The 13,054-nt window shown below is 43.1% G+C and overlaps 1 protein-coding gene across 1 annotated transcript in view; it reads right to left on the reverse strand.

Annotated features, from left to right (window-relative positions):
• Window positions 1-759: 759 nt before the first annotated feature.
• Window positions 760-13,054, reverse strand: part of LOC104602665 (uncharacterized) — a 33,535-nt gene continuing 21,240 nt past the window's right edge. The window contains exons 3-5 of the mRNA XM_010266450.3: window positions 5,198-5,434; window positions 5,069-5,116; window positions 760-1,382 (exon numbers count right to left, since the gene is read on the reverse strand). Of these exons, the coding sequence (XP_010264752.1) occupies window positions 984-1,382; window positions 5,069-5,116; window positions 5,198-5,434 (684 nt within the window). The 3' untranslated portion in view covers window positions 760-983. The remainder of the gene's footprint in view (window positions 1,383-5,068; window positions 5,117-5,197; window positions 5,435-13,054) is intronic.

Below are 13,054 nucleotides of genomic sequence, written 5' to 3' on the forward strand. Positions count from 1 at the left end.
TTCAAATTTTAGAATGAGATAAAGAATGGGATAAGCAGGGATCTTCATTCACATGTTTAACTAACCAATCATTAAGATCAGCTTGGAAAATGGACAAGACTTACCCCGTAAAACGGCAGTTTGTTTCCTGTACTGCCTGGATATAGCTTCTATAAGTAGATATAGTGGCTTTATGACAAATAAAGAGCCATTTGACAGAGATCTCTCGGCTGTTACTAAACTTTCTTGCCCGCAGCAAAGCCTCACTTTTTAAATTCACTGATAAATGCAAGAGCCCATTAGCTTAAAGGAGGTAGACAATGCAGTAAGATGATTCGAACGTCATGGTCATTTCAAATAAACAGGAACATGAGAAATCTTCTAGAACCAAGTGCCAAATCCCTACTCCAATATTACAAAAAAAAAAAAAAAAAAACAATGGCCAAAGTGCCAAACTAGTACTCCAGTAGCTGCTCCATATTCAGATACTACAAATTTTAACCTTCAGTCCCATTGGATGCATCATTTCAGCAGTGCTATCTGCCAAATTACAAGTTTGCTCTCCCATCAGGAGAGCTAACTTCATGATATGTATTTACTTGCCATTAAAAAACGTAATTACCTAACATTTGTCCCACCTATCTCGGGTCTTGAGAGGTGCAGACTGGATACTGACCTAACCTTTGGCATTTTCACAGAGTGGCCACTCTCAGACTTAAACAGTTGAACCCACATTCTCAGACTTGTCAGCCTGAGATTCTATAATTACACCAAGCAATGGCCCCATAAAGACAAACAAAAAAATTCAACTGAGTTTGTATACATGGAATTGCAGTCCCTGATCTTTGACAATAATTGACGCCTTTTGAAACCTAAAAGCATACTATGCTTGAACTGATAATTTCATGAGAGATATGCATCATAACAGAACAACAACAAAACAAGGAATGCCTGTTCATGCAATTGACGCACATTAACTTATTTGAGATGCAAATTTTGTGCAATCACCAGATCAAACCCTTTTTTCTAAATCTATCAACACGGTCAGTGCTCATTCGTGATTTTTCAGGCTTGTTTGACTTTTTAGACTTCTCTAGTCGACTATCTAAGCTGTTCCTAGAGACCTCAGGGTAGTCGGTGCCTACTTCAATTGCATCTGAAGTTGCTCTTTCAGCTGGTTTACTCTTATGATCAGACTCGATCTTTGTTCTTTTATGACCATTTGTAGCAGCCTTTGATTTACCAACGGTCAACACAAATTTCTTCAGATGTTTAATGTACTCGGTGAAAAGTTCAAGATTGCAGTGGCCACCACCATTTATCCAGAGAGGTTCATACTTTTCCTTGCAAAGCTCCCAAAGCTGCCTCCCATGGGACCAATCTACAACTTCATCTGCTGTACCCTAAGTAAGGGGAAAATACACTAGTAATTAAAATCAATAATCATTACCAAAAAAATCATTGAGTTCAACAAATTTTACAAATAAAGAATTTATGCATGTTATACAATTACTGCAAGAATAATTTTTATTTGTTCTATCCATAAGAGCATACTTTGTTTTTTTAAATTCAGTTTCTTTTTTTTTTCAATTCCTAGTATATTTCTCCTCCATAAAGGGTGTTTTCTGAGCCACGGCCCTCCCTAACCAAAGGCCTTCTGTTACAGTAACAAAGAGAATTTTATTGAAAAAATCAAGGATGTAAATAAAAATAAGAATAGTGAAAATTAACCACAGAGGAAACTCTAGAAACAAGGAAGAAGAATCGAGTGGAAACTGCCAGAGGTAAACAAAGTAAAACTGAATTTTGATGGAAGCTCTATGGGCAACCCAGGAGTGGCAGGAATTGGAGGAGAAATCAGAAATGCAGAATGCAAGATATTATTACTGGCTCTATCTTTAGGGCCAATTGGTATTACAAACTCAACAAAGGCTGAGTAGGCTTTATTACAGGGCCTCCGATTGGCAAAGCAATTGGGTTTTCGTCCGTTGGAAGTAGAAGAGGACTCAAAAGTTGTAATCTCTTGGGCAAGATGTAATAGACATGTCCCATGGACCCTCAAGCATATCTTCAGAGAAGTGGAAAGATTAGCAAAGGATATAAATGCTGATTTTAAGTGGATCAGGAGTGCAAATGGGTTAGCAGATACTTTAGCCAAACAAGGGGCTGCAAGGCAGCATATATATTGGGCCTCGTTGTAACTTTGGTTGTAATCCTTGGGGATGACTTTTGGGTCATCAGTCTGTAATTAACTCCACATATTTTAATTAATGAAACAATCTTTATTGCTGATCAAAAAAAAATTAACCATAGAGGATTAAAGTGGCTCCACTCTTATAATGCATTCACATCTCATACTTGGCTAAACTATCAGCCTTGTCAGTTGTTTACCAAAAAAAGAAAAAATCCTGGTCAGTTGCCACTGGTCATCCTTGGTTGAGAAAACAACTAGATGCTCATGGTAGGATAATATCCTAAGTTTCTTTTAATGGTACTAAAATGATATTAAACAGATTGATTATGTACCAAATATTAGCCACTACTTATTTTGATAAATAACTATTAGCCAATATTTCAGTAATATTTTTTGGAAAAGTTGCTGTTTTAAAGAACTCTGCGACAATTTTTAGATTCTTGTAAACACATCTTATACATTTGATGAAAAAGAACTTTTATCTTTCACAATCTGTCATAAAGATTAGCAGAGAGGAACCAACTATTTGTATCAATAAGTATCTTTAGCAGTTAAATTTTCATTTGAGATTAGTTTTGGAAAGGAAACATGAATCTTTTTTATGAACATGATCCTACAAAACTAAAAGAGGGAAATGGCACAAATATCAGATCTTAGGAAGGCAATTGGAGTGGTGCTGGCAGTAAGGCTTTATAGAGTATCCTCTCAAGTTAGCATAAACATTTCCGGCATTTTATCTTTCTTTTTTTGCCCAGGTACTTACTTCTTTGGGCATGCCAATGGTATCTAGTCCATGCCTCTTGGACTTTGCTCCTTCAGTTTGTCATGCAATCCTCTCTTGGCCCTCGCTCTCAGCAGGCGGTATGGAATCCACTCTTTCATCCATGGTTTACTATTGTTGCGTTGTTTGGACAGAGTGGAAACAAGAGGGCATTTGCTGGGTTAGAATATTGCTGGACAGTTGAGGAAGAGAGGAACCAGAGAAGTTTTGTTGTGTTATAAAGACTCTTTTAGTTCATTTATGTGTGGATGTCAGAAGCATTTGTTATGGATTGGGTTTTGGCACCAAATGACTTTTTTATGGATAACATGAAAAATTTATTAAAATATGGGAAATAGATAGGAATTAATGTACAAGGAGGAATGTGCCAAAGCAACCCTTAACTACAATGGGGAAGTCACAGTCCCCAAGTTTTTCACATGTAGGGGCATTTTAGATCATTCATCTATCTATTCCCTCGAATGAAATGGTTTCTTGAACACGGTAGAAAAGAAAAAGATCAGAAATTGTTTACTTGATGAAAATGATCAAACAAAAAAAAAGAACGAAAAAAAGGTCAAGGGCTGAAAGTTGGAAAATCTCTCAACCATCAAGAATTGTTAGTGGAAGGTGATTCTAATTGTTGTGTGGCTCAAGAACAACAGTCCAGAACTTTGGCAATGCAGGAAAAGACACCTAGCTGAAGAAATGAGAGCGACTTTCACTTGAACTCAAAGATTAGCTATGAAAGATTCACTGGTCAGACAAGTTTCTTCTTTTCTTTTTTCTTTTTTTTTTTTTTGTTCTAGGGGAGCGGGGGTTCATTCCTAGAACCACTGCTGGTTCTAGCTATCTGGAGTCTTGGGAGGGGTAGACTGTATATGGTCCTAACTAGACCTGTTCATGGGTCGGGCCGGGCTTTTACTCTTCATGAATAGAAATTTGTTAGGCCCGAGCCCGAGCCTGGCCCGACCAACGGGCCTACAACTTGGGCCCGAGCCCGGCCCTGATAAAAAGCCCGAAGCCCGAGCCCGAGCCCGAAGCTCGACGGTGACTGTGTTCGCCGGAGCTGAGTTTGCGGTGACTATGAGTTGCGATTTAACAGTGAAAAGTGTGTCAATTCGCGTATGAGAAAGAGAGAGAGAGAGTGAAAGAGAGAGAGAGAGAGAGAGAGAGAGAGAGAGAGAGAGAGAGAACTTGCCACCGCTGCTGGTGCCTATATTCGCCGCCTCACCGGTGTCTGAGATTTGAAAGAGAAGTGAGAAGAAAAATGAGAGAGAGAAAGAAAGAGAGAGAAAGAGAGAGAGAGAGAGAGAGAGAGAGAGAGAGAAGGAGAGGACTCACCGCCGGAGTTGTTGCGTCGGTGAATGTTCGCTGCCTCGCCGGTTGTGTGGCTGCCTAAGAGTGTGAGGACTGAGGAGGATGTGAAGACTGAAGAGAAGAGAGGTTCGGCTAAGGGGAAAGAGGTGAAAGAGAAGAGAGGTTCGGCTTAGGGTGTTAGGGTTTTTTAAGTTTAGTCTATAGGTCGGGCCGGGCCGAGCTATTTTGGCAAATCCCGAGCCCGGCTCAAATTTATTGCAGGCCGGGCTTTTTGGCCCGGGGTTAAGCCCACGGGCTCATTTGCGTGTTCAAGCCCGTCCGGGGGCCAGGCCGGCCCGTCGGTCCACCCGGCCCATGAACAGGTCTAGTCCTAACCTTCAGTTGCCAACTGAGGGGTGGCTCAATTGGTATGTTAGCTGGTTTGTTCCAGCAGAGAAGGGAATTCGAATCCCACTACCAACAAATTTGGGGATGGGGGGGTAAGACTGGTAAGTGTGGTGCTGCACTACTCAAACAACCCCTATGGGTTTTTTTTTTTTCAAAAAGGTAGCATCTCAGAGTCGAACTTACATTCTCACACTCTCCAGCCCAAGATTTTACCACTACACCAAGACAAGAAATGCTAACAGATTAGGTAGAAGGTCTAGCCTAAATTCTTTTGAGATTCTTGGCATGCTTCGTTCGTCATCTATACACTATTACTCCTAAATCAACAATCAGATTTCCTAGTCAATCAAAACAGTCCAATAAGGAAATGAATAAAGACCAAGACAATGAGGTTAAAAATGTAATCGGTGAGAAGTAAAACTACTTACATGAATTATTAGGACTGGACAATTCACCATGCCAATTTTGTCAATATTCTGGGAGGAAAAGCAGAAATAAATAAGTTCCCCATTACCACATAAAAGGGCATATACACAAAATTAAAGATCTAATATTACCTTATAGATGTCAAACCAGTATGTTCGTTTGACAGGATACAATACTCGCAACCCAGAAAGAATGGGACTATGAAGAACTACAGCTCTCAAGTTTGGCAAACGGGAAGCAAGATCAAGAGTTGGACCACTTCCAACTGACTGACCATATAATATTAAATCCTCATCTTTTACTCCATATTGCTCCTTCAGGCATTTATAAGCTGCCTCTATGTCTGCATACGTATTAGATTCAGTGGGCTGTTTCAAAAAAGGCAAAGAATGACAGTCATAATCAGAAAAGATGCATGAGATAGCAAGAAGGATGTCTCTATTTTTAGGTTATCATAATGTTGATTTTGGTTTGTTTAGGTTTGGTAGTATTGGTAATGGGTTATTAGGGTTGTTTTAAAAGTCAAGTCTGCATTTGAGTGTCCATATGGGTTAGGGTTTGTCTTAATTTTTAAGCAATTAGCATTTGTTTATGGTCTATTTGAAGTCCAGATTGGAGTATATAAAGGGAGACCTGAGCTCTTATGTTGAGTCTATAAATAAAGCCATTGTAATTGAAATTTAAGAGTTGAATTAATCAAATAAAAGTTTGTTTGGAAGTCAGCTGCAGGTAAAGAGTGTATTTTCCTCTCTCTCTATTTTTTTATCACTGCATCTCTAAAGCTGCAATCTATCTCCTCTCTTCTCTATTTCAGATCTGTATCTCACTTTCATAAATCAGATCCTTAATTTCCCTTATCTACCTACCACACACCATAACAGGATCTTTCTCCTTCCCGTCCTACATCAGTTCTACACCCCCTTCAGCTTGTAAAAGAATGTGAAAATCATCAAATAAAATTTCTGCCAAAAATTGACAAAGGACTAATGACCAATCAAAACGTAAGTAAATGCAAACTCTTGTAAAAGTGAACGTTACATGTTTTTTCTTAAGAAAATAATAGTATTGGTGGAAAAAGTCCTTTAATTTCTCAAAATGGAAATTCATTGCATTTCTTTTCTTCCAACAGCAAACTCTCCACATTTCCACCAAAGTTCAAACCCATAGATGACAAATCCAAAAATAAATTTAAAAAACTGGGAAAATTACTTAAAAGGGCATTATAAATTAGTAGATGGTTCACTAACTAGCCATCTAAATACAACATGCATCAGAAGAAACATCCTTTGCATGATAAGATGGATGATCAATTACTACCATCTTCTCAAGGATGAATTTCCATGCAAAGTGAGCCATTTTGAATGAGATTTCAGAACTCCAAAGCCAAGATGAAGATTATTTTGTTATCAATAACAGTAAAGATACAAATGAACAAAAGAACTGGCACGCAAGAACAAGGGCCGGTGGACTATGGGCCGAACACAACATTCGCCTGAAAAGATACAAAAGACACAGTAAGACTACTGAAACAAAAACATAATTAAAACTAGCCTGGAATGAGCCATCTGCTACTCTACTCCTACTCATGCAACATAGAGATAGCAAAGCTCAGGTTCCATCTGAATCCATTAAATGCTTCATTAAGGAGTGTCTCGCTAAGCTCCAGATGGAAACAAAGGTGGGCCACGCGTCAGCGAACCAAATCAAGGTGACCCAGCCCCCCCCCCTTTTGGGCCTCAGTTGGCCCATGGTAGTCAGAATGATATTATTGGGCCAGGAAATCAGCACCTAGTCCAGTCGAGGTTTTTTAGCTCTAATACAGAAGTTGGGCTTGGGCCTAAGGGCCCAAAAGACCTGAATCCCCCTTTGGAGAGCGGGTCCATCTGAATCCGACTTTTATTGATTCAGCTGGGGATTGTCTTCAGAGTGTCAAGGCAGGGGCCGATCAGAAGTCGCAGGAGTGTTGGGCACTAGTTTCTGGTAGAGAGAAGATGGGTGGGGCGGGGGGAGCCGGGGACCTGGGCTCGGGGATCGTGAAGCCTTCACCCTCCCAAGTGGTTGTGTTGGAAGGTGAGGTTCAGCAAAAGCCAAACCTGTTAGAGGAACAGAGCGACGAAGTGGATCTGTTGGAGGTGGACCCGATTGTGATGGTAGCTGCAGAATCTCAAACTATGGCTGATGGAGGTGGACAAGAGGTTTTGGGGCTACAAGGGGAAGGGAGTAAGCTCTGGAGTTCAGCTAGGGGAGTCTCTTCGGTTGGGCAGCTGCAGGATGACAATAATGAATTGTTGGCTCAGCCGAAGCTGGTTGGGGAGCAATCGGTAAGTGGTTCTAAATCTTCTTGGGTTTCTTCTAAAAGCTATTGGGGATGGGAAAATTCCTAGGGATCTCACTAGAAGGAATGGAAGAGTAGACAATCAAGTATCTGGAAGGGGTTGAGAGAAGAATGCGTGTGGCAAGGGGTAAATCCACAGTAAAGAAAGGGGGTATTAAATCCAAACGAAGTAGAGAACTGTTACGTTTGACTTGGAACCTTAATGATAGAGGGGGGAGGAGTGAGGGGAGATTGAAGGGGGGGGGGGGGAGAAAGGCTTAAGTGCCTATTATCATTCTTGGTGGTTTTGATATGGAGTTCAAGATTCTTTCTTGGAATGTTAGGGGTTTGGGGTTGGGGAGAAGAAAGTTGGTGGTCTGTGATTCTCTGAAAACTTCAGGCTCAAAGGTGATTCTGATTCAAGAAACTAAATTGGAAAGTGTGGAGGCAGCAGTGATTAGGAGTGTCTGGGGGGAGGGCGAGGTTAGGTGGAGGTCAAAGTCTGCTGTTGGAAGTGCAGGGGGGTTACTGAGCATGTGGGACCCAACAGTGTGTAATCTGATTTCATCTCAGATCGGGAATTTCTCAATTTCTCTTGTTTTGAAGTTGGCTGATGATAATGTTTGTCAAATAACAAATGTGTATGGCCCTAATAATAGAAGTCAGAGGGAGGAGTTTTGGGAAGAACTGGCTGTGACCAGGGGGAATCTTTCTTGCCCGTGGATTATTGGCGGGGATTTTAATGTCACATTGTCGGTGGAGGAGAGAAGTTCGGGTGGGAGAAGATCGAGGGATATGGTGCAGTTTGCTGAATTTATCAACAGATTTGAACTCCAAGACCTTCCTCTTCATGGCAATAGGTTTACGTGGACCAACAATCAAGATCTTCCTACTCTGGTGAGGCTGGACAGATTTCTAGTTACATCTAATTGGAAAGAGGCCTTTCCGGAGATTAAGCAGATTGCTCTCCCTAGGCCGGTGTCGGATCACAGTCCAATTCAGCTGGTTTGTGGTGCTAGGACGAGAGCCAAAGTTCCTTTTAAACTAGAGAATGCCTGGTTTGAGGATGCAAATCTTGTTCCTCTGTTGAAGTCAGTCTGGGAGGAGCAGCAGGTGGAGGGTACTAGTTCTTTCATATTGGCAAAGAAACTGGGGGCCATCAAGGCAAGATTAAAGATTTGGAAGTTGGAAAAGAACTTTAATTCAGATACAGAGAAGAAAGCTCTTCTGAGTCTCATAAAGGAGATAGATACAGCTGAAGAGCTTGGTCCTATTGCTGAGGAGTTCAGATTAAAAAGACAGGAGGCTAAACTGAAGTTTGATAAATTGGCGGTGGTGGAAGAAATTAAATGGAGACAAAGAGCAAAAGTTGTGTGGCTGAAAGAGGGGGATAGGAATGCCCATTTTTTCACAAAATGGCAAATGTTAGAGCTAGAGCTTCTATAATTACCAGGTTGGAGGGGGAGGGCACGGTAGGTACCTTTGAGTCTGATTTGAAGGTTGTGGCATCAGATTTTTATAAGAAGCTGTATAAGGAGCCTTGGCCCTTCAGACCTTTTCCTAGGTCCCTTCCTTTTAATTAGTTGAGTGAGGAGCAATTGAGGGTCCTTTCTCTGAGGAAATCAAAGGGGCAATCAAATTGTTGGTAGATGAGAAGTCCCCTAGCCCGGATGGTCTTACTAATCTCTTTTACATTAAATGCTGGGATGTTGTGAGACAGGACATTATGAATGTTTTCCAGGATTTTTTTGAGAGGAGTTCCTTGCAGAGAAGTCTGAACTCTACTTTCATCACCCTTATTCCAAAGATTGAAGGTGCAGTCAACATAAGGGATTTCAGGCCGATTAGCCTTCTGCATAGTTTTTATAAAATCCTAGCAAAAGTGCTTGCTAAAAGATTAAAAGGAGTACTCGGTAGTGTCATCTCAAACAACCAAAGTGCTTTCATTCCGGGTAGGCAGATGTTGGATTCGGTGCTTATTGCCAATGAGCTCATTCACTCAAGGAAAAAAGAAGGTTCCCCAGATTTGATTTGTAAACTTGACATTGAGAAGGCCTATGATCATGTTAACTGTAGATGTGTGGACCTTATGCTGCATCAGATGAATTTTGGGTAAAAATGGAGAAATTGGATTAAAGTTTGTATCACTTCTCCAAAGTTCTCAGTCCTGGTAAATGGGCAAACTGCAGGTTTCTTTGATAGTTCCAGGGGCCTCAGGCAGGGAGACCCCTTGTCTCCTCTTCTTTTTATTTGTCTAATGGAGATCCTGACTTTATTCTGCAAGAAGGTTGCAATCTCGGGAGAGTGGGCTGGTTTTGCTATGGTGCCGGGGGGAGAGAAGGTGAACATTCTTCAATTTGCAAATGATACTCTATGGTTTGTGGATGCCTCTCCCTTTCAGATGGAGCTTGTCCTTAGAACCCTATCTTGGTTTGAAGTGATTACAAGGCTAAAAGTTAACTGGAATAAGAGCCAAATCATCCTAGTTGGCCAAGTCTCTAACTTAGCTGAATGTTTAGATAGTTTGGCTTGTCAGATTGGTTCCCTCCCAGTTAAATATTTGGGCCTCCCGTTAGGGGTTAGTGGTGGTGATGTAGCGCAATCCGGTCACTCCAGGCTGGCACTCACGTGGCTCCTGGAGATACCTGAGATGGAGAAGAAGAAGAATCCCCGGGGGCTTACCCGGCGGGAACACTCCGATGCTTAAGTTAGTACTCTGTAGGAGAAGCAAGGAGAAGACGAAGGCTAAGAGTGCAGATAGCGCGAGTGTGGAAGATGATACCTGTCCTCCTTGATATTAAGTCCCTTATAGCTGAAATCCGTTGCCTTGTTAGACAGTTTTGTATGCCCTTAGCTTCAATCAGAATGATGTACTTTATGAGTTTATTGTAAATGAATAAAAGTGCATATTTGATTCATGTTCCCTTGGTATGTTTCTGTGTAATACCCTTAAACTGGACACTTAATGAGACTCGTGTTAGTTTAGAATGTTCACAGCCAGTGGGTCGGTCTAGGGAGACCTATCCTGATAAGGTTGACACTGTGGTGCCACCAAGTCGGTTGGGGTGGCCTGTCTCAGCTGCCAGGGTGAGACCCTAGGCACATACAATGTAGGATTAATTGAATCTATGAATTGGACCAGATTTCCAGTATTGCCCTGGACCTTGGAGATTGGTGGGCAAAACTGGAAAGTTACACCCGACCCCTAGACTCGATTATGATACTGCACTAGGTGTCGGATTGGGCCGTCTTTGATGTACCAATCAGTGAGATCCTTAGCGGGGGTCAAAACCTGGGTATGTTGGGACAGTCTGAGAATTCATCTGAGTGGGTGATCATAGTGACAGGATCAGCCCCTTTGTCGGACAAAGGTAATGATCGGGGATGCACTCTCACTGATGGAAACCAAGACTGCCAGCAGCCGATTTCAACCGTTGAGATTTGTTTTGCAAAGTATGTTTTATATGAGATATAAAAGTATATATATTATGGTTTCCAAAATGTCTGCAAGAAGGTTTCAATTCCCAGGATCCATATAAGTAGAGAGTGCAACACTGTTCCTTGCAGCCGAGGGAGAGGTCCTCTCTTGTCCGACAGTGTATGATCATTATGGGCTGAGGTGTAAGACCATTGAGGATAATACCTGATGGGCTAATCTTGCATCTGCCCACAGTCCCTGGGTGTTACAAGGTGGCTTGGCCCAGGGATCACTTAGGGTAAGTGTTGGGCCCATAGAGCCCATTTGATGGGTTTCAGGGGGTGCACTATCCACAAAGGCTGGGCCGAACCCATGTAGCTGATGTGTAGATCAATGCTTGGGTCCCACGCCATACAAGGAAGCCCAACTGGGCAGCAGTTAGGAAGGTTAAGTGAGCACATAAGCTTAATGGGCCTAAAGTCCATTTCGAACTGGACTATTTAATTAGTCAATTATGGGGCGAATTCTGAGATGGATTAGCAGATAGGATAGGGTCTTGACCCTATCCACTCAGAGAGTCCAGATCTGAATGTGATTCAGATCTAGAAACCTCCTAATGAGATTAGGAGAAAGCTAATCTAATCTGCAGATAAGATAAGGATTTATCCTTATCACCTAAAGAGAGGGCTGATCCAAATATGATTTGGATAAGCAGCTCCTAATTGGATTAGGAGCTGATCCTTTTAGGTTAACAAAAGAAGGAGGGGGCGGCAGCCACATAATCATCTTCTTGAAATCTGAAATCACAGAAAAAGAATTAAGCAACCCTGCTGAATTCCTTCTTGCCGCCTCCCTGTTCTTGCCGCCCTGTTTGCCAGTTCGATCTCCAGTTGTGAGAGAAGTCAAGATTCGATCTTGACATCAGTTCTTGGAGGAAGAATTGATAGGAAGCTATGCTCACGTGCCATCCTGCTGTTTCTTGCGAAGGACAGAGTTCTTGGAGAAGAACACTGCTGATTCTGCTCCATCCTGCACTGCGCCATCTTCAGTGGGAGCAGTCTTTGGATCCTTCCTTGGGCGTGAACACCTTCGTTGGGGGATATTGTTTCTCCGTATCAGGTATAATCCTCTACTACTCCTTTTGGTTCAGATCTGGTTCAATTTATGGTTCAAGAATGATCCTTGAAAATATGATTTTCTAAATAGGGAATGCGATTCCCAGTTGAAGGGAGAGAAATTTTTTTTGAAATTCGCCCCCTTATTCCGCAATCTTTGGGCGTCCATACGATGGATCTCTCATCCCTTCATGCCTCTGGCTCCTTGGCTTCTGACAGGGCGGGTATAACCGCCACTGTCAACCTGCCACAGCCGTTATTGGCAGGGCTGAGGTGGCACGCGCGGGGCCGTCCCCGCAGGGTACGTGCCTGTCAGGTGTAAGGCACCTTCTAAAGATGGCAGGCACGACGCTGCCTGACGAGGGACATGGCTGTTGTCCCCAGATTTGTCGGGTACGGTGGTCAGGCAGGAGATCTTCCTGCCCTCCTTCTGCAGCTTGCCAAGCTGCCACATACCGGGCTGCCTGGGGCAGATCCGTCCCTGCCTCAAAGCACCGAGGTGCTCCCTCCCGGGGGGGGGGGGAGCTTGGGGTTCCTTGGGGGGAGCCCGGGCTCTCCGAGCTAGGCGGGAGGCTGAGTTATCGAGGTGTTAGTCCTCGGCGAGTTGTCAGTCCTCGACTTGGCGTGTCCTTCCCGCCGAGTCGAGATTATGCTGTCAAGCTGAGCTGTTCACCAAGCCAGGTTATGCGCACGGGTCAATCGCTGGTGCTGGCTAACCTGGACAAGGCGTCGGCCTCAGCGTTCTCCGACCTAGGGATTTGTCTGATGAAGTGTGATCGGAAGTTGAGCAGGGCCTCTTTGACTTTGGCTAAGTAGGCGACCATGGTTGGCTCGTGAGCTTCGTACTCGCCAGTGACCTGGTTGACCACGAGCTGAGAGTCGCTGCAGATAACGATGTGCTTGGCTTTTACTTCTCTGGCTAAGGCTAGTCCAGCTATCAACGCCTCGTACTCTGCTTCATTGTTAGATGCCGCGAACTCGAAGCATAGCGCGTACTCCAGTTTCGTGCCACTTGGGTCGTGCAGGACTATTCCAACTCCGCTACCCTATTGGTTCGAGGAGCCATCTACACGAAGGATCCAGGGCTCCTCATCCCAGCTCGCGCTTGGCCGAACTAGGAGAGATGACACACTGGCTGCTA

Source organism: Nelumbo nucifera, chromosome 3, assembly GCF_055504915.1.
Source record: "Nelumbo nucifera cultivar China Antique chromosome 3, China Antique-T2T, whole genome shotgun sequence".
NCBI lineage: Eukaryota > Viridiplantae > Streptophyta > Magnoliopsida > Proteales > Nelumbonaceae > Nelumbo > Nelumbo nucifera.